Source organism: Abramis brama, assembly GCF_963993115.1.
Source record: "Abramis brama genome assembly, chromosome: 5".
Taxonomy (NCBI): Eukaryota; Metazoa; Chordata; class Actinopteri; order Cypriniformes; family Leuciscidae; genus Abramis; species Abramis brama.
Window position 1 is genome coordinate 4,637,419 of NC_139967.1, and position 21,353 is coordinate 4,658,771.

The 21,353-nt window shown below is 41.0% G+C and overlaps 1 protein-coding gene across 1 annotated transcript in view; it reads right to left on the reverse strand.

The window, feature by feature from the left end:
• tnca (tenascin Ca) overlaps window positions 1–21,353 on the reverse strand; it is a 63,809-nt gene that overhangs the window by 40,126 nt on the left and 2,330 nt on the right. The window contains exon 2 of the mRNA XM_084114091.1: window positions 5,001–5,553. Within this exon, the coding sequence (XP_083970217.1) occupies window positions 5,001–5,481 (481 nt within the window). The 5' untranslated portion in view covers window positions 5,482–5,553. The remainder of the gene's footprint in view (window positions 1–5,000; window positions 5,554–21,353) is intronic.

Below are 21,353 nucleotides of genomic sequence, written 5' to 3' on the forward strand. Positions count from 1 at the left end.
GCCTCAGCGAAGAAGCCTTCCGTTTTTTCCCGATCTCCACACCGAGGTGTCGAGATCGTGGGGAAAACCGGTTTCATACAGAGTGTATGCACCACAAACATCCCACTATTCTTCCATTCATAAATATAAAGAATATGGTTATGGGGAGATGCCGAAGGTGGAGGAGACGCTTGCGAGCTATCTCTCTCCAGCAACGGCATCTTCCCTGAAAGCTCCTTCACTTCCCTCTAAGCCAGTAAAATACACATCATCTCTGGTTCATAAATCGTATGCAGCCGCTGGTCAAGCTGCAGCGTGTCTGCATACGATGTCTATTATGCAAGCCTATCAGGCAGAATTATTGGGGGATTTAGAGGAGGGCGGGGGAATTGGTCCTGACACAGTGGCTGAACTTCGCAGAGCCACAGATCTGTCTCTCAGGGCCACCAAGGAGACCGCTAAATCAATCGGGCGGTCTATGGCAGCCCTGGTGGCCACTGAGAGGCATCTGTGGCTCAATCTGAGCGATATAAAAGAGAAAGAAAAGCACGTTCTCTTAGATGCTCCGGTTTCCACTGTTGGTTTATTTGGTGATGCAGTAAACAGTGCGGTAGCTAAATCTCAGGAAGCTGCTAAACAGGCAGCTGCATTGCAAAAGCTTCTCCCCCGCCGTTCATTCTATGAGGCTGCTGAGCGGGAGCAGCCTCACTCCTCTAAAAAGAGCGCTGAACACCGTGCCACTCAAAAACAGAGTGTGTCCTCTCGTGCTCCCCCACAAAAATCTCGGGGACACGGAGGGCGCGCTCAAACCCAGCAGTCTTCGAGGGGTAGAACGGATCTGCGGACCGTTATTACCGCCAAGAAGGCTGCTGGGGAAAAAATCCTGACGTCCGAGGGCTCAGGATTAATGAGGGTAGTCCCCCCCGAAGCAGAGCGGTTAACACCTCTTTTTACGGTGCCCGTCTCTCTTCGGTACCCTCAGGGGACCGTTCTGCCAACCCTGCCGCCTCAGGTGTTACAGGGCGCAGCGGTCTCCGGCGAGCACATATCTCAAGGACCACCCGGAAACGTAGTGGCCTCGGGATGCCCGCCCCCTCCGAGGAGGGTGTTAGAGCAGTCTGTTCGGTCGCTCCCTGCCGGTGCGCCGTTACAGGGCGTCGAATTGACTGCTCAACAACAACAAAATCCAGAAACCAGTCTCGAGAGGCTGGTACCTCTAGTAGAATCTTTGACAGCGTGGAAGCTACTGTCAAATGTTTCTCGTTGGGTCCTGCAGACCGTGGAAAAAGGGTATCTGATTCAGTTCGGGAAACGCCCACCTCGGTTTATGGGGGTTCTGCCCACTGTGGTGGCCCCCGAGCAGGTTCTGGTTATGGAACAGGAAGTAAACACTCTGTTAGAGAAAGGGGCCATAGAATATGTACCTCCCTCCGACAGGGAAACCGGGTTTTACAGCCGGTACTTCATAGTTCCAAAAAAGGACGGGGGATTGCGTCCCATTTTGGATCTTCGAGTTCTGAACGAGTCAGTCATGCAGCTCAAGTTCAAAATGTTGACATTGAGACAGATCGTGCCACAGATCAGGTCCGAGGACTGGTTTGTCACGATAGATCTCAAGGACGCATATTTCCATGTTTCCATCCGTCCTTGTCATTGGAAGTTCCTGAGGTTTGCTTTCGGGGGCAAAGCATACCAATATCGTGTTCTTCCATTCGGCCTAGCTTTATCACCCCGCACTTTCACGAAATGCATGGATGCAGCTCTGGCGCCTCTGCGCCTTCAGGGGATTCGCATCTTGAACTACATCGACGATTGGTTGATTTTAGCTCAGTCGCATCAGTTGGCGGTTCAACATCGAGATGTTGTTCTCGCCCACATGAAAGAGCTGGGGTTACGGCTGAACGCCAAGAAGAGTGTGCTTTCTCCACTCCAGAGAACCACTTTCCTAGGCGTGGTTTGGGACTCAGTGTCGATGCAGGCGCGCCTGTCACCGCCACGTATAGAGTCCATCCTTGCAGCTGTGAAAAGTGTAAAGCTAGGCCAGCTACTCACTGTCAAACAGTTCCAGAGACTGTTGGGTCTCATGGCAGCAGCTTCCAACGTGATACCTTTTGGACTGCTGCACATGAGGCCCCTGCAGTGGTGGCTCAGGACCAGGGGGTTTTCCCCGAGGGGCAACCCATTTCGCACAATCAAGGTCACGCGGCGATGCCTACGTGCCTTGGTTATGTGGAAGAAACCTTGGTTCCTGTCCCAGGGCCCAGTGTTGGGAGCTTCTTGTCGTCGCAGACTGCTAACGACGGATGCTTCCCTCACGGGTTGGGGAGCGATCCTGGAGGGTCGCTCAGCTCAAGGTCTGTGGGAAGACCATCATCGTTCCTGGCATATCAATCGCCTAGAGATGTTAGCTGTCTTCCGGGCTCTGAGGAGCTTTGTCACAGACCTCAGGGGACACCATGTGTTAGTGCATACGGACAACACGTCGGTAGTCGCCTATATCAACCGCCAAGGGGGTTTGCGCTCGCGCCCATTATCAAATCTGGCACGCCATATCCTCTTGTGGTCCCAGGGGAAGTTGCTGTCACTCAGAGCAGCCTACATCCCCGGGGTTCAGAATATAGGAGCAGACACTCTGTCGAGGCAGGGGCCGAGGCCCGGGGAATGGAGGCTCCACCCCGAGGTGGTGGAGCTGATATGGAGGGAGTACGGCCAAGCACAAGTGGATCTGTTTGCGTCTCGAGAGACGTCTCACTGTCCACTTTGGTTCTCCCTCACGCATCCAGCTCCTCTCGGACTGGATGCTATGGTACAGGCGTGGCCGAGGCTTCGTCTGTACGCCTTTCCCCCAGTTGCTCTGCTCCCGGGAGTTCTGGAGAGGGTTCGCAGGGACCGGGTTTGCCTGCTTCTTATAGCCCCGCGCTGGCCGGGCAGAGTATGGTTTCCCGACCTTGTGTCCCTCCTCGACGGGCCTCCTCTGGAGCTACCTGTCAGGAGGGACCTTCTGTCCCAAGCAGGGGGTTCAATACTTCACCCCCGCCCAGAACTGTGGAACCTGTGGGCTTGGCCTCTGAGGGGGCCCAGCTCATAGAGTCAGGTCTCTCAACTGAGGTTGTTGAGACCATTCTGCAGTCCAGAGCTCCCTCCACGAGGAAACTTTATGCCCTGAAGTGGAGAGTATTCACTTCTTGGTGTAGTGACCGTCGGCTGGACCCAGTCCACTGCCCAATTGGTACAGTGCTGGAGTTCCTGCAGGACCGGTTCACTGCAGGTCTGACCCCGTCCACTTTAAAGGTCTATGTGGCGGCCATAGGTGCTTACCACATTCCTTTGGGTGGAATGTCTGTGGGGAAGGACCCTCTGGTATCTCGTTTCCTTCGTGGCACTTGGAGGCTGAGGCCTGCAGTCCGCTCTAGGGTGCCGCCATGGGACTTGTCCATTGCTCTACAAGGCCTGTCCCTGGCCCCCTTTGAGCCCATTGAGGAGGTTTCGGAAAAGTTTCTGACTTTGAAAGCTATTTTCCTTCTTGCCATTTCTTCTCTTAAGAGAATTGGGGATATTCAAGCATTGTCGGTTGCTCCTTCCTGCTTAGAGTTTGCTCCGGGTATGGTGAAAGCTTTTCTCCATCCCAGACCGGGTTATGTCCCCAAGGTCCCCACTAATGTGGCCAGACCTATTATTCTGCAGGCCTTCTGTCCTCCTCCCTTCCAGAATGCGGACCAGGAGGCTAATAATTTGCTTTGCCCAGTTCGGGCGTTAGACGCCTACGTCCACAGAGCTGCCCTGTGGCGCAGAAGTGATCAGTTGTTTGTTTGCTTTGGCTCCCCTAACAAGGGAGGGCCGGTGTCTAAGCAAAGAATGAGCAAGTGGGTGGTCGAGGCTATCTCACTTGCTTATGAGGCGGCTGGGCAGCCTTCTCCTTTGGCTGTCCGGTCACACTCTACAAGGAGTATGGCGGCCTCTAAGGCCCTTATTTCAGGAGTTTCTCTACAGGATGTCTGTGATGCGGCAGGCTGGTCCTCACCGCACACTTTCGTCAGGTTCTACTCTCTGGATCTAGACTCTGCTCCAGGGTCTCATGTTTTGTCATCCTAGTGCTGCTCTTCATGATTTCACACAGGACAGACTTTTGTAGCTATGGAGGCGTTGGTATAGACGTTCCCATAGCGTCAAACTCGACGCAACGCGAGTTCCCTTGAAAGGGAACGCTCCGGTTACGACTGTAACCTCGGTTCCCTGAAGAGGGAACGAGCGTTGCGTCACCTTGCCATATCTCCTTCATGCCTGTCAGCACGACTTCAGACTTTACTAAGCTGTTGTTTCCTGCTTCAGGCCGGCTTTTATAGCTTCCTGGTACGTGACGTCACCCGCCTCTGACGTCCCGCTACACCATTGGACTGATTTTACATGTGCTTCAAGACGTCATCACGCAAAGCGTTCCCATAGCGTCAAACTCGACGCAACGCTCGTTCCCTCTTCAGGGAACCGAGGTTACAGTCGTAACCGGAGCGTTTTCTATAGGATTTATATGAATTATGTCCCTGAGGTTTAATAAATAAATAAATCATTTTCTTTATGATTTATATTGTCTCTGAGCAATAAACAAACAAACAAAAGTTTAATTAAGAGTTTAATTAAGTCTGTAAATGAGGAAAAATAAATAAAATATTAATTCTGTCTCTGAGGTTAAATAAAATTGCAAAAATGAAACTATTTTCAAACTGGTTTTGCAAACACGTCAAACAGCCCATCCTCAAATTTACACCATTGGTTGAGCCAATTTTGCTATATCGGGGTCAGGATGCTCAAAAAGATCAATCTTTTAAATGTGACGCATCGTGTTCATACTTTTTGAAGGAATCAGAGTATGAATGGCATATATTTGTCCCTGCATTATGATGCTATGAATAAGAGAAAGCATTTAACATTAAAAACAAAACACCTTTAAAATCTGACTGTCAGTGAGTTAACACTGTGAAACTTTCGAGCCTCAATAAAGAAGTTAATCTGAATGTGTCCCGTACCTGAGACCTCTGCGCTGCAGCAGGTTGGCTCTGTGCCGCATTGCTCTCTGAGTGTGGACACCTCACCCTCCAACATCTCCAATCGGCTCAGGAGCTCCTTCAGATCCGGCAGTCCACCTGTACAGCCACAGGCCTGCTTGGGGATGTTGATGCGATGGGTGAAGACAATCTGATTACTGCCGTCCAATGTCTGGTCTGTTACCGTCAGGTCTGAGCCAGATGGTGCATCCTTCTGCTCGAGATCCGAACCACCACCAGGAGAGTCTAGATCCACACACAGAGAGCTACCCGGGACTTTGATGTTGTAAACGTGGTTGAAAATGACCGGTTGGGAAGTGTTTGGAAGGGTTACGTTGTGTATGCCGGGAATCGTCAGAGCTTCCCTTCGGTGCCTGATCATCTTCTTTACAAGGCCGGCGTGATTTAGAGTCATCAGGGTGGCCAAAACCAAACAGCTGATAGTCAGGCGACCTGACCACATGTTTCTGCACTAATGAATGCTTGTCTTGGCAAGAAAGCCTGCCTGGTGAGTCTGGACAAAGTGGTGCTGTCTCTGAAAAAGACAAGACACAAAACATATTATAAAAAATGTAAAATGACATTACAATTCCAAGAATGAATAGAAAAGGCAGAAAACCCATTCAAAGCACCATCAAATCTGAAGTGTCAACCAGTGTCATTTTAGTATAATTGAGATACTATTATATTTTTTATTCATATTTTTAATTTTGGTTCCAAGGAAACATTCTATTAATTTCATTTAACTACTAAAATAACTAAAACTAAAAGAAAAATAATAAAAAGACATATTTAAAAAAAAGAAACTTATAAAAATGACAACAACAAACAACAGAATCACAAACAGTCCCCAATAAAGGATGTTTAATTGTAGTCATTAAGCTTTGACAATTCTGTTATTGCAAAGATCCATGTTTTTCTATGGATTGCAAAATGGTAATTATATATATATATATATATATATATAATGTAAATATGAAATAAAATATAAGGGAAGAACAAAACACTAAACTTATTTAAGGTATTCATCTGACAAAATTATTTTGCAAAGGCAAACTACAGCTATAAGTTTGATTTTACAACGCAAAAATAAAATGAATTTAAAATTTAAAATTTCACAGGAAAAAGCATACATTGACTACAACACAACAGTCTCTAGTGGGCAAGAGAGTTAAATGTTCACCACTGTGGAGTGCTGGAAATTGACCGGCTGGTTTTCGGAAACTGCATCCCAGGCAAATGCACTGTCCCGGGGATGACTTAAATAAGACGGGAGGAATGTCCTCCTCAGAAAAATAACTAAGTCCAAATTGCCATATTTGGCCAAACACCCACACTCTTTGACATCCCCCTCCAGCCCAGGGAGGCTGCCTTGATTCGAACGTCCTCTGAAGAGCAGTCGAATGTAAAAGACTGTCCGAAAATGGGCTGTCGGGTGTTGGCGAATGGGTGACAAAGTGGTTCTTGAGGCAGAGCCACATTAAACCATCATGGGGTCTGCTTTAGGCTCACTCTGGTGGGTGAGAGAGAGTTAAATTTCCACCGCTGTGGAGGTCTGGAAGTATGAAACCTCCAGAAATTGACTGGCTGGTTTTCTGAAACTGCATCCCAGGCAAGATGCACCGTGTTGGGCATGACTTAAATAATGGCCCGCTGCCTGGAAGTCTTGACTTTTTTTTGGCGGCTTTGAGAACTAAGCTCCAGGGCCACATTAGTCCATCGTAAAGCCCACAAAGGCTCACTCTGGTGGGCGAGAGAGTTCAATTTCCACCGCTGTGGAGCTCTGGAAGAATGAACCTCCAACCTCCAGGAATTGACAGGCTGGTTTTCTTAAACTGCATCTCAGGCAAGATGCACCGTACCCAGGCATGAATCAAGCTTAGACGCCCTGGAGGAATGTCGAACATCCATGCTCTCTGACGTCCCCCTCCAGCCCTTGGTCCCAGTCCTCTGGTGGGCCAGAGAGTTCAATTTCAAAAAACATATTTGCATAAAAACATACAATGACTACAACATAACCAGTGTTCATACTTTCCTTAGTACGTATCTTCATTTTTGGGTGAACTATATCTTTAAATTCTTGTTTCAACAAATTGAACATGCATTATGTGAGGGGTAATGTGACTTATCTGTAATAAAATATTGATATGCAATATATTCAATGCATGTATTGAATAAAAGCCTATTTAAAGTCTGCACCAGTTATTGAACAAAATTGATTGGCACTGTATCTTACAAGACTATAAGGTCCATCGCTCATCACGATACCCTTATTGCTGAATCATAAATTCGTTTTTTTATTTTTCTAAGACACTCTGCCAGATTCCTAAAAATACAGTCTTTGAGCATATTAATAAAATCTGTGTTTCCCGTCTGCACACTTGAGCTGGGATGACTTCATATCTGGACATGGGAGCTGTGTAATTTGTGGATGGTGGATGGGGGCCAGAGTCTAAGTCTCCTCCGCAGCGTGGGAACACTCATCTGAATCTCCTTCTGGATGTCCATACAGCCTCCACATGTCTCAGATGTCTGAGCGTGTGTGAGTTGGAGAGGAAAACTTGACCGCGGGACCCCAGCGTGATTCAAAAGAGATATCATACACCTACACAACCTCAGCGAGAGGGACTTCCTGTCTCTACTGTGGGAGCGCCACTTACAAACTGATTGCAAAAGCCATTTTTTCACTGAGCAGTTCAATGATAAGCTTTGTGCCTCAAGTTAGATGCATACAATAGATGCATTTTTTGCATGTGCATTATTTGAGAACACTTTAATGAGATCCTTTGAGTCCAGGCCTGTAATTATGTTAATTAAAGTTACTTGGCAAGACTTGCTCATTTCAACAATCGACACACTTTCCTGTCGCTATAGGGCTGATATATTGAATATTCACATTAATAGATATGACATTTCTGATATAAAGGTGCTGTAAGTGACTCGTTTTGGAATAACACAGTGAAATATGTGTCATGTGATCTCACACATGCACCTGCGACACAACTACAGTCTGTAAACAGAGTCAGGGGAACTATTAGAAAACAAGCCAATAAGAAAGGCTCTCTGCCTGTCAATCATTTTGGTTAGAGTTAGTAAGTTTGATTCTTTTCTATATCAAAGAATCAAATTAAAATTACTGATGTTAAAGTAAATAAATAAGTATATACAGAAACACCATTGAAAAGTAGTTTAAAAAAGTATTTTATGGTCACGAAGGCTATATCTGTTTGATTAAAAAACAGGAATACTTTGAAATACTATAATAATTTAAAATAACTTTTCTATTGTAATATATTTTAAAATGTAATTTATTCCTGTGATCAAAGCTGAATTTTCAGCATCATTACTCCAGTCTTCAGTGTCACATGATCCTTCAGAAATCATTCTAATATGATGAATTGCAGCTTTTCTTACAATTATGTTGAAAAGCAACGTGATCTCATGAGAATACGTGTGTATTTTTACGTAAAGTGTAGTTCTACCATACGTACATTTATTTACGTTTTATACACACAGAAACGTATAATACTGACGTATTTACAGCACTAAAACGTATAAAATGTACGTATTGACAGCACAAAAACGTAATTTATTTACGTATAAACAACTTTACCGACGTACAAATTTGTACGCATTCCTATTTAACTTATGCATATTCAAATCGTGGCATTAATGTTTTGACTCTATTGCATTCAATTGTCTTATCAGTTAAATTTTCAGTCGCATTTATTAATACAGTTTAACGTTACTCATATAATAACGTTAGGCTACTCATAAATTAACATTTCGCTCTGTTCGTGCCTTCTGCTGCAAACTAGTTTCGGAGGATTAGCCTATATGGTGTTAAACAAGAATACACTTTAAAACCTTACAAATACCTTCTTTAACCTTTGTAATATTTGGTTTATTTACAGTGAGACACAAAAGGCGTTTTCTCCTATAGACCCATAATACACTAAAACACAACATATAAATTCACAAAAGACATACATTTTATTAGCTTGATGTAATCCAAATCTTTAGAATCCATACGTTGTTTGCAAGAAACAGATCCAAATTCAGCCCTTTATCCAGCGATCTTCATCTCCATTCTCAGCAGAGACCGTAAACTAGTGATGGGCGAAATGTGTTGAAAAAAAAACACATTTGGATCTATATTTTTATGTGAGGATCGATCCTTTTTGATACCACGTCAGTATCGATAGTATCGATACTTCAGGATCGATCCTGAAGTATCGATACTATCGATACTGACGTGGTATCAAAAAGGATCGATCCTCACATAAAAATATAGATCCAAATGTGTGTTTTTTTACCAGTAATTTTTTATTAATTTAGCACGCAATTCAGGGCGTAAAATAAGCTTCTAAGTGGAAAAATAAGTGAATGTTAGCGGATAATTGTGTAGGATAGAACTTTTTCTCCTAGTCATCTGGATACAAGACGAAACCAATCAATCACAGAGAGCGTTCGATGCTGGTGCTTCGCTGAGCTCACAGGCCCAGAGCGTTTGGGAAACGAAGCCTTGCTTAGATGACAGAGAAACAATCGGGAGTTATTTCGCAATAAACAAACCAAAAGTGTACATAACGGTTCAAAATGTTGACTTCAGTAAGATCTTTTTAATGAAATTAATATTTTTATTCAACAAGGATCGATGCATTAAATTGATCAAAAGTGACAGTCAAGGGTTTTACACTGTTCTCAAAAAATCTACTTCATATAAATTGTTCTTTCAACTTTGTTCATCAAATAATTCTGCATAAAATGTATCATGGTTTCCACAAAAATATGAAACTGTTTTCAACATTGATAATAATAAGAAATGTTTCCTGTGCAGCAAATCAGCATATTAAAATGAATTATCATCATGACTGGAGTAATGATGCTGAAAATTCAGCTTTGATCACATGAATAAATTACAGTTTACTATGGCATAGAAAACAGATAGCCTATGTTAAATTGTAATATTACAGTTTTTATGCATTCACCTCATAAATCATGACACACTGCTCTAGCACAGGAAAGTGCATACAAGTTAAAGTGCGTGCTTTTAAAATGAAAAAGTATTGGTATCGGTATCGATATCGGCGATACTGGCCCTGTATTTACTTGGTATCGGATCGGTACCGAAATTTGCAGTATCGCCCATCACTACCGTAAACGTCAAATCCCGCGCTCGTAGTGAATTCAAATTCAAAAATTGCGCCCGAAGCATTATGACATGTTTTACGGCAGTGATATCAAACGCTCATTGGCTCTCGCATGCTTCGTCACAGATTGCGACATGCCGTGTTTAAGTTGGTGTGCTACATTTGAAATGGGGAAGCGCGCGCGCCTTCACACTAAGCGAACAGCGAACCGAAACCGGATTAACATTTTCATGGATTAATAACTTAAATTCTGATCTGTAACGTTACCTCATACAAAACTATTATATACTGCCAGAGAGGACTGCAACACATCGTCATGTGAACGACTTTTGGTACCGGTTTTGACATTTTCTCAATAAATAAATTATTGTGATTACCGTTATATGTGTCTGTCTGTTGTTTTTCTTTATAATTGTAGCCTACGTAGTTTTAAGAATTTTTTAGGTTTAGGGGTAGCTGCTAGGGGTTGGATTAGTGGCTAAAACTATTTTTGAATGCTATATTGTTAATAAAACTGCCATTTCCCTACACATATCTGTCCATTACGTTTTATCCTTTTAATATTGTCAATGAAATGGGTATGTTTAGGTGTGGGAGTAGGGTTAAGGGATCTTACATTTATAATCTATAAAATGGTAAAAAGGAAATTATACAGATCTTTATGATATGAAATATTCGTAAATAGTTTACGTTTTTTAGCTGTAAAAACGTAATAATGTTACGTTTAAACGTTGCAGATACGTCCATATTATACGTTTCAGCATATATCCAAACGTACAAAAAAGTACGTTTTCTATCTTTGAAAATTACGTATTAATACCTACGTATTAACAATGAGACCAGGCTGTGAAAACATATAGACATGTGCAAGCTATTTACATCCTATACAGTAAATTAAAAACAGAAGATTCAGTCGATAGGATGAGAAGAGTCATCCCATCCTTTTATGACTCCTTTTCATGTGATATTTTGAGCGTTTTAAGGTTTTTTATAAAGGTTTTGCCAACTTCATAAAACTGCATGTAATCTAATATTTCAGAACCACAGTCATCTAATTTTTCAGAGCGCTAACAGCCTTTAAAACAGTTTATTCATGACCAGACAGAAAGTACAGCCAGACTGATGCATTTAGAGTATGATGCAACAAACAAGTGAGATTAAAAAAATGAGAAACAAAGTGTAAAGAGGACTTTTTGTTTATTATTACGTGTTCTACTATTATAAATATAAATAAGTTAATAATACTGAAATTGCATGTCATTTGCATATTACATAAAGATGCAGGCGTTTGCATATTACATGAGACCAACCAGTGAGATTAACAGTAGGGATTCCTCTGTGAAATTTACTTATTAAAAGAAAACTCAAAAACGCATTAGATTAATCATCAGTGAGTGAATTCAAACTGTGAGTATGTATCCTAAGTTTGCTTGCTATTTAGGATGGATTTAAATAAGGTAAATTACAATCAATCAACTGCATGGTTAGTCCGCTGTGAGCAGCCTGCTAGCTGTTAAGACATGGAAACCTTCCAGTTTATGATTCTTCCAACCTGTGACCTTTGGGTTAGGACCCTGAACCCACCATCACCTCATCCTTGCACTTTAAAGTGTCCACTCTACACTCCCAGGTTTTGTACATTCCTTCAAACCCTAACAAGGGCTGACCTTGTGACCCTGTAGCCCTTAAAGGTCAGATCAAAAAATTTAAAACTAATGCAAAGGATATACAACACAGCATACGAGTTTATGAGATCGGTTATAAACACAGCATGCACACAATAAAGTTAAAATAAAGGCCAGCGATTGGGTCGCTATACTGTAGGTTCAGGAACAAAGGTTTGAATTCAGTGTAGATCTATTACGTTTCCTCCTACGTTCTGTAAAACCCAGGATGTGAACATATAAACCTGAGCTTGAATTTCACAGGCTTTTCTCCTACATCTGGTGAGAGTTTCTGGAACATACTTTGTGTGGCTAATGCTAATCTGGCTACAACTCACTACTTACTTATGCTTTGTTACTTGCGACTACGTTTGGGCGTTATGATGTATGTACCACGCAAATCTGTTAAGCTCCAGAGATTCTGCAAGATCATTTATTCAGTGTATCCAAAGAGCAATTTTAAAAAAACTTGACACCAAGCGGAAAACTACAGCCTATTATGTAATCCGTTGTAGTGGGTCTTTCCAAATAGTTCAAAAGATTTATTTTCCATTTAAAAAGCATTTCATTTACTGGCTCATACAAAATAGGCATAAATGAGTCAAGTAAAATGCATATTTGCATTTCAAGCTAAACCTAATGTATTTTGTGATATACTGTATATATGATGATATACAGTAGTCAACATTTGAAGTGGATCAAAACCTTTCATCAAAGTTATACTTTGATTAACTTTTTTGATCTACTTCAAATGTTGACTATATATTATTAGTATCTCATAATTTCAATTTACAGGTATGTAATAATTCTGACATTTTATCTAATAATTTTGATTATCAATTTCAATTCAATTGATGTCAAATTCAATGTCAATTTCAACTTTTTATTTCATAATTATGACTGTCAATTTACATCTGTCATAATTATGATTTTTTATCTCATAAACTTCAACTTTTTATGGCTTTTTTATTTTTCATCTCATAATTATGACTTCTCTCAAAATTGTGATTTACAAAAGCCGAAAACCAGTCAGTATCTGGTGTGACCACCATTTGCCTCACGCAGTGCAACACTTCTCCTTCGCATAGAGTTGATCAGGTTGTTGATTGTAGCATGTTGGTCCAGTCCTCTTCAATGGCTGTGCGAAGTTGCTGGATATTGGCAGGACCTGGAACTCACTGTTGTATACACCGATCCAGAGCATCCCAAACATGCTTAACGGGTGACATGTCCGGTGAGTATGCTGGCCATGCAAGAAATGAAAGCTTTAGCATAAGTTCTGCCAGGAAGACTCAATTACTACGTCACTTATTACCTTCACATCTATCCAGTCATGTCCTAATACTTACTGTATAAATATATATATAAATATATATATAAAAGATCGGTACTTACACATGTTTGAGCTCGCAGACGCTGATGCAAACAATTACCTCCACCCTCCCCACCACCACCAGGATGGCCCTGTCCATACCTGCACAACAATGGGCCTCAGGATCTCATCACGGTCTCTCTGTGCATTCACAATGCCATCAATAAAATGCACCTGTGCTCGTTGCCCATAACATACGCCTGCCCATACCATAACCCCACCGCCACCATGGGCCACTCGATCCACAACGTTGACATCAGCAAACCGCTCACCCACACGACGCCATACACAACGTCTGCCATCTGCCCTGTACAGTGAAAACCGGGATTCATCCGTGAAGAGAACACCTCTCCAAAGTGCCAGACGCCATCGAATGTGAGCATTTGCCCACTCAAGTCGGTTACGACGACGAACTGCAGTCAGGTCGAGACCCTGATGAGGACGACGAGCATGCAGATGAGCTTCCCTGAGACGGTTTCTGATAGTTTGTGCAGAAATTATTTGATTATGCAAACCGATTGTGGCAGCAGCTGTCCGGGTGGCTGGTCTCAGACGATCTTGGAGGTGAATATGCTGGATGTGGAGGTCCTGGGCTGTTGTGGTTACACGTGGTCTGCGGTTGTGAGGCCGGTTGGATGTACTGCCAAATTTTCTGAAACGCCTTTGGAGACGGCTTATGATAGATGAATGAACATTCAATTCACGGGCAACAGCTCTGGTGGACATTCCTGCAGTCAGCATGCCAATTGCACGCTCCCTCAAAACTTGCGACATCTGTGGCATTGTGCTGTGTGATAAAACTGCACATTTTAGAGTGGCCTTTTATTGTGGCCAGCCTAAGGCACACCTGAGCAATAATCATGCTGTCTAATCAGCATCTTGATATGCCACACCTGTGAGGTGGATGGATTATCTCGGCAAAGGAGAAGTGCTCACTAACACAGATTTAGACAGATTTGTGAACAATATTTGAGAAAAATAGGCCTTTTGTGTACATAGAAAAAGTCAACAAGTGTTGCGTTTATAATTCTGTTCAGTATATATATATATATATATATATATATATATATATATATATGCATACAGGCACATATATACATATATATAGCTTGCTACCGTTATACTACCATTAGCTTGATATAAAATTGCTCATATTATTGTATAATGCTTATAAAAAAAAACTGCCCCACTGCTACTTTTCACTTAAAAAAAAAACAAAACAAAAAAACAAACAAAAAAACAGAAAACCTAAGAAAACTCCAGACACTTAGAAACAAATAGGCTATGTATTTAAGAATATTATAAAGGGAAATCCTCCTTCTGGAACACAAATCAGCTCTTTAAGTTATAATCCAGAATTACTGTATCTTTATTAGTTTTCCCTGTACTGTCAAAAGAAAGGGAACTTTCCCACCTGGAAAACAGGGACTAGGAATGTTGGCCTGTGTATTCAGCCATCTGTTTTGCCTGGTCCACAGCGAAGACTCTGTGCATGTGTGTGTCATACGAGTTTAGACTAGAAGAGCTCCGGCCGTCAAACGTTTTCAGCATTCAGTAGATTCCATATACAAATATACAATTATGGTGGAAGTCTAGAGCTTAAAGTTAAACTATCCACTGTAACCCTATAGCAGGATGTATCAATCTACACTCCAGGAGAAGTGTAGCGCAGCATGCTGTATATGTGAACACTCTAACATGTTTAGTCCACTGCCAGTGGGCGATTACAAGACTTTGATTGATGTCTACACCCAGCACAATGCCACATGCTGGTTTGATTGCTGAAGGAAACAGATTTAGAATTTTTGTGTGTACTAATTACTTTCTAGAAAGTAAAGCATCAGTGCATTGTTGTGATTAATGTCATTCTTTTATTATATCTAAAATAAAAACATCTTATAATCCAGAAGCTGTTCCTCTGGATTTTACGTTTTGTTTTTTAGAATTATTTACTTCATTGGAATGGTACAACTGGAACTCTCTCTCACACACACACACACACACACACACACACACACACACACACACACACACACACACACACACACATACACACACACACACGAACACACACCGTGGACATAATTCAAAAAGGTTAAATGGTCCTGAAAAAAATTGTTACACTTGTATTGTTCGTGGACAAAAATTAGCGCATTGGAAATGAATGGGAGACGAATTTAATCTAGTGGAAGCGTTTGATACTGCGACCAAATTAATTCTTACTGAAAGCTAATTTGTTTGAGATATCAACCTCAAATTTGTATCACAGCTTGTTTAGACTTAAGGCTTTGATTTTCTCACAGTTTTAGAGTAAAAAGTGTTTTGGAAAATATACATTTCATATAAAAATTGAAAATGGTATTTTTGTGCATTTTTCATAACAATAAATGTAAAATTTTATAACTTTTTTCAAGTTAACTTTTTTTTTAAACCTTTTTTTACTTCAGCAATAATCTGCCAAGTGCCAACACACAAACAGTACCACAGGGTTAAATCATTAGGATAGGGGATTGTGCAACCAAATATTCACTTATTCAGAGATAATCATCAGCTTCTAAATAGAACGCAACAATGACTGCCAATTTATTTAGTTACAATTACAATTTTGGGAAGAAGTTTTTTTCACAAAACAAAATAGTTTTAAGCCATGAACCACACCAGAATGAATGACTAGGACTAATGTTAATTTGAAGCCAATTTTTTTTTTTTTTTTTAATGAAAATTCGGGGGGGAAAAAAGACAAATGTAGGTGTTCTTAAATTCTTTTAAGTGTGAATAAACTACAGAAAATAAATAAAATGCACAAACCAAATGCACAGGAAGGGCAACCTAAACTCAAAATGTCATACTTTAAGAGTGAATGAACAACTCATCTCACGAAGCATTATAAATTATGTTATAAAATAAATGTAAAATGTACAATATAAAACTACTGACTTATAGTGCCTGATTAAGAGTATAAAACAATATATTATAAGTTTAGACATGTAAAGTTAGAGAGTAAATGGAGACTCATCTCATTTGCAGTGCTTCATGGGAGTGAGAGGTTGCTGCTGAGCTGTTTTGTATGGGTCGCCAAGCGTAACAAATTTTGTGGACTGAATGAATTATGTGACACCAAATGCATGACAAAATACAGTTACACTTTAATGCATTTTGTACTCAGAAAAGCTGTCCAAAGCCATAATGCATTTCATACTCTGAAAGGCAAAACTAAGAAAACATATATATAATATAACTATATAACAATTAACATATATATAGTTATATAACAACAGTTATATAAGATATTGGTTGACACGTAACTGATAACTGTGATACTGTAGCATGTGACAAGCTCTGTTATATCTGAATAATTTTGGATGGAAAGATACTTTATTGTCCTGCAAATCAATGCTTTCCTCATTAAGGCGACCTCCAGAAATCTCCAATTTCACTGCACTGCTGAACACCTCCAGAACACTGACCGTGATGAGGATACCATCAGAGAACTGCCCCTACGTGACACTTTCCCTTAAGTAAGTGAGAAGTTTCATGGTGGAACGGATACACCAGACATGAATTCCCTCGTCTTCAGTGGCGGCTCACCAAATCAAATGAGTGATTCTCATAAAAAACAAAAGAACCTGGAAGTGATCCATCAGCACCAGGCCATCTGCACTACAGGTCCACATGCAACCCAGACCCGTCTGTCTAGACTCACAGAGATTTATGGGAAGTATGCGCTTATATCAAAGATTACTCATGGGAACACCGACCCTAGAACACACCGTATAACTGGTTTGCAGCGCAGCTGTCCGGTCCAGATCACCATTGACGTTCATTTTATTCAACAACACCTGGATGTACTTGACTAAAATGAAAATTTTCACTTGGACAAGGATTTCTTTAGTTTGCATGCTAACATCAAAAGGAAAGACTTGTTGACATCTTCAATGTTCAGAACAACACACTAACTTACACTGAATGCAGCATAAATCCGGTGGAAAGTATGTAACGTTTCAGCATGTATGGAATAACCACATGACCTACTGCTTTTGCAAAATGTGCATTATTCAACCAGAGCAAACTGCACAGAACACTGCATTTCACAACGCAACGTATAACAAATGAACCAGATTAACACTTCCGTCTTGACTTGTTTGATCGAACTGCAAAAAGTTAAAACATCTTCGTTTTGGCAATAAGCTGTGCTACTAGTATAGTATTCATTTTGAACAAATCATACAGATCCTTAAATACTGATCTTTAGGAATCATTCATAGGATTAATTAATTTATGTATGTACATTTTCTGTCATGAACATGACACCAGTTTTGTTATTGTTTAGCAAAACAAAATTGTTGAAAAAAGTTAAAATAGAATAAAATATAAATTACAAACATAAACTTACCTTAAAAAGAATTAGGAATGAAAGGGATAGTTCACTCAGAAATGAAAATTAGCCCATGATTTACTCACCCTAAAGTCATCCTAGGTGTATATGACATTCTTCTTTCAGACGAATACAATCGGACTTATATAATATATCCTGGCTCTTCCAAGCTTTATAATGGAAGTCAATGGGTATATATTTTTATAGTCCATCAAAGTGCATCCATCCATGATTAAAGTGCTCCACATGGCTCTGGGGGGTTAATAAAGGCCTTCTGAAGCGATGCGTTCATGTAAGAAAAATATCCATATTTAAAACTTTATTGACTAAAATAACTAGCTTCCGGCAGACAGCCGTACGCAAATCGACTGACGCCAAAAGAGTAAGACTTGATAACGATGTATGACGTGATGTAGGAGTAGCATGGATATTGGATATTTTTCTTACACGAATGCATCGCTTCACTTTAGAAGGCCTTTATTAATTCCTCAGAGTCGTGTCGAGCACTTTTATCATAAATGGATGCGCTTTGATGGACTTCCAAAAAAAATACACCCATTGACTGCCATTATAAAGCTTGGAAGAGCCAGGACATTTTTTTGTATATCTCCGATTGTATTCGTCTGAAAGAAGAATGTCATATACACCTAGGAGAGCTAATGCAAAATATTAATACACTAATATATTAGTACAGGAATAATACTCATATAACACTGCATGACACATTCATTCTCATTTCTCTATATTCTTCACACTCTGACAGTCTATTCATAAGCAATCTGGACTAAATGAATTGGCTAGATGGCTAATATCAAATAAATGGCAGATTGGCCCACCAAAATAAAACCTCAAATTTCACACACAAACAATGTTCTTTTCTCTTACTTAAGTGAAGCCCTGAGGCCGTGGGTCGATCTCACTCCAGCTGTCCTCCTGACAGACCCCTTCCACTCTCACTTTCTCTCTGTTCCCATCATTCCTTCCACACCATCAAAGGAGGAAGAGCACATAGCAGAGGCGTCATAAACCCTGTCAGCCGCTGACCTCTGACAATTTATGACCATTCATTTCAGGGGCTTGACTCTTTCCTCAGGTCTTAAACCTCAAATGCTCACCTCAAACGTCCCACTGTGCTCACCTGATGCACTTCCATAAACCTGCAGATAAATCTGCTAGGGTGAAAATAAACACCATCTGGTTTTTAGCATGAGCTTCAGAACATACAAATGAACTGCAACAATTCTGCATAATCAGGCTGAGTGATTATTTCTATACCACAAAAAAAGCCACACGTTCTGTTAGTGCAGTAGAAGTCAAAACATCATTTATCATTGAAGAGACATTTTTGATGACACAAATGATGGTGCATTTTCCTCATATAAAAGCTTGTGCTGTGTCATACAAATGATAAAAGCTCTGTTCCAAAACCTAGCGAGCTGCCTTGCTGTCCCTTGTGAAAAAGTACACTTCTGCATACTTTAAGAGTACTTATTATGGAAATAATTGATACTTAAGTGTGAAATGAATGTAATGCTTTTGGACACATGCATGTTATTTGCAATTAAATACAAATGTATTATAGTTTAAATTTAAATGAAATTAGCTTTTGAGTGCCTACAGAGACAAATACTTTCTAAAAGCCTAAAAGTAACACTCTACATGCTGTTGGCAGTCTGTGTGTCATTCATGTAGAGTTTGGCATGAGACACTTGACTCACAATTTGTTGTAATAGAGTTTGACAGTAGTGTGTTGCTACAATGCAGAACTCGAATAAGCATAAAACTTGACTATTTGTTGATTCTTTTCAGTGATGAAAAAGGTTTATTTATTACAGAGCAATCTGGGATTTTCTTCTCTGCAAAGGAGAATGCAATGATACATTATACACTGCATAAAAGGAAGTAAATTACAGGGTAGCATAATGTTGCTGCCTAACTTTTGAAATGGTCTTCAGGATGGTAGTGCACAATGCTTTAAAATGCTCTCTATGTAGACAGCTCACTAGGTTTTGGAACAGTATAATCATTTTTTTGCAAATTTTATTGTCTTGATTGTCTCGATATTTACTGATTTGAGGAATAGCTCACAAATGGTGCTGGATGAGTTACACACTAGTTTTGCTAAATCTTTAAGCATGAGCTATTATAATGATGATTTGTTAAAGCAAGAGCTACACATTAAATAGTAATTGTCCATTTCTGAACCTCAAAAACCACAATGTTTGGAGTCTTTCCCTTAAACACAGACACGCGTGCACACACACACAGCAACAGCGTCTTCCCAACTGCACTACAGATCATTCCCTGTTTCCATGGGAGGATGTCATTCTCATGAGCACTCAAGTCATACAGAAATGCACAGACTGACAGATGAATATAGTATGTGCCTTTTGCCAGGTGATATCAAAGTAAGACAAGAGCTGTCAGGGTTCTGTCACTTCTGTCTAGTGTATTTCTTGGTTCTGTGACAGAGTTCTGACACTCCTGTTTTGTCACGTCTGTGTGGGCGCGTGGCTTCGAGCGTCCTCGAGCCGTGCGCTCTCTTGTCTGTATGCCTTGTTTCATGTGCGGGAGCGGGGTATTTGGATCCCGGCACATCTGTCTAGTTTAGTTTCGGTTCTGTGTCGGGATTCGGACATTCATGCTCCGCGTGTTTGTCCTCTGTTGTGTCGTGTGAGCGTGCTGTTTCGAGTTCTCGGACCGTACGCTCTTCCGTCTGCATCTGTTGTGTTCTGTGTTGCACGCCGTTCATGTTTTCATCGGCCGCATGCTTACATGTCATGTTTTGTCTTGTACTGTGTAGCACGCAGCTTGTGTTTTACACTAGCTGTGTGCTTTCATGTTGTCATGTTTTGTGTGAACACGTGGCTTATGAGTGTTCTCATTGGCTGCGTTCTCATTGGCTGGCTCATGAGGGTTCTCAAGAGTGTTCTCATGTTCATGTCTCGTTTTGTGTGAGCACATGGGTTGTGATTTGTTTTACTGGCCATGTGCTTGTGTTTTTTGTCATGTTTGGTGTGAGCACATGGCTTGTCATGTTTCCTTGTGCCATGTGCTCTCCTGTCATTGCCTAACCCCGCCCACCTTGTTACCTGATTATTGATTAATTTGCCCCACCTGTTCCCTGTTCACTTGTCGCCTGTCAATGATGTAATATCTGCGTTATCCCTGGTTTCCGCTCGTACTGCCATAGTAACCATGGCGACAGACGTGGACAACTGCGTTACGTCTAGCGGCACGCTCACGCTGTTGTTGTTTTGTTCATGGACCATGGCAAGCAGACTTTGGGACAAAAGGAGAACTAAAACGAGGATCAATATCAGTGTGGCGTTTTTGAGATGCCGAGAGCTAGCGTCCGCGACTAACTTTGACTTGACAGAGACGCCACTCTTGCGTGTACTTTATTAGACAGGTGAGCAAATGCACATAAAACAAATCAATGTTATATAGCTCAACATGATGAAATGTTAGAATATGATCAGTATGTTATTCTAATGTTGATTTAGCTTACGGCTAGTCTCATACAGACAAACTAACACATAAATAATATAACTTTCAACACACTCAAATACAGTTTAGTATGATAGTGTAACGTTCTAATGTTGATCTAGCTTACTGCTAGTCTAATATAGCAAACAAACTAACACATAGAATAGCATTATAACTTTCAACACACTCAAATGCAGTTTATTGTGATAGTGTGTAGACCAAGTGAAACAGCGCTGCGTTACCTCACAAGTTTAATTCGTCAAATAAACTGTCCTGTGTGAG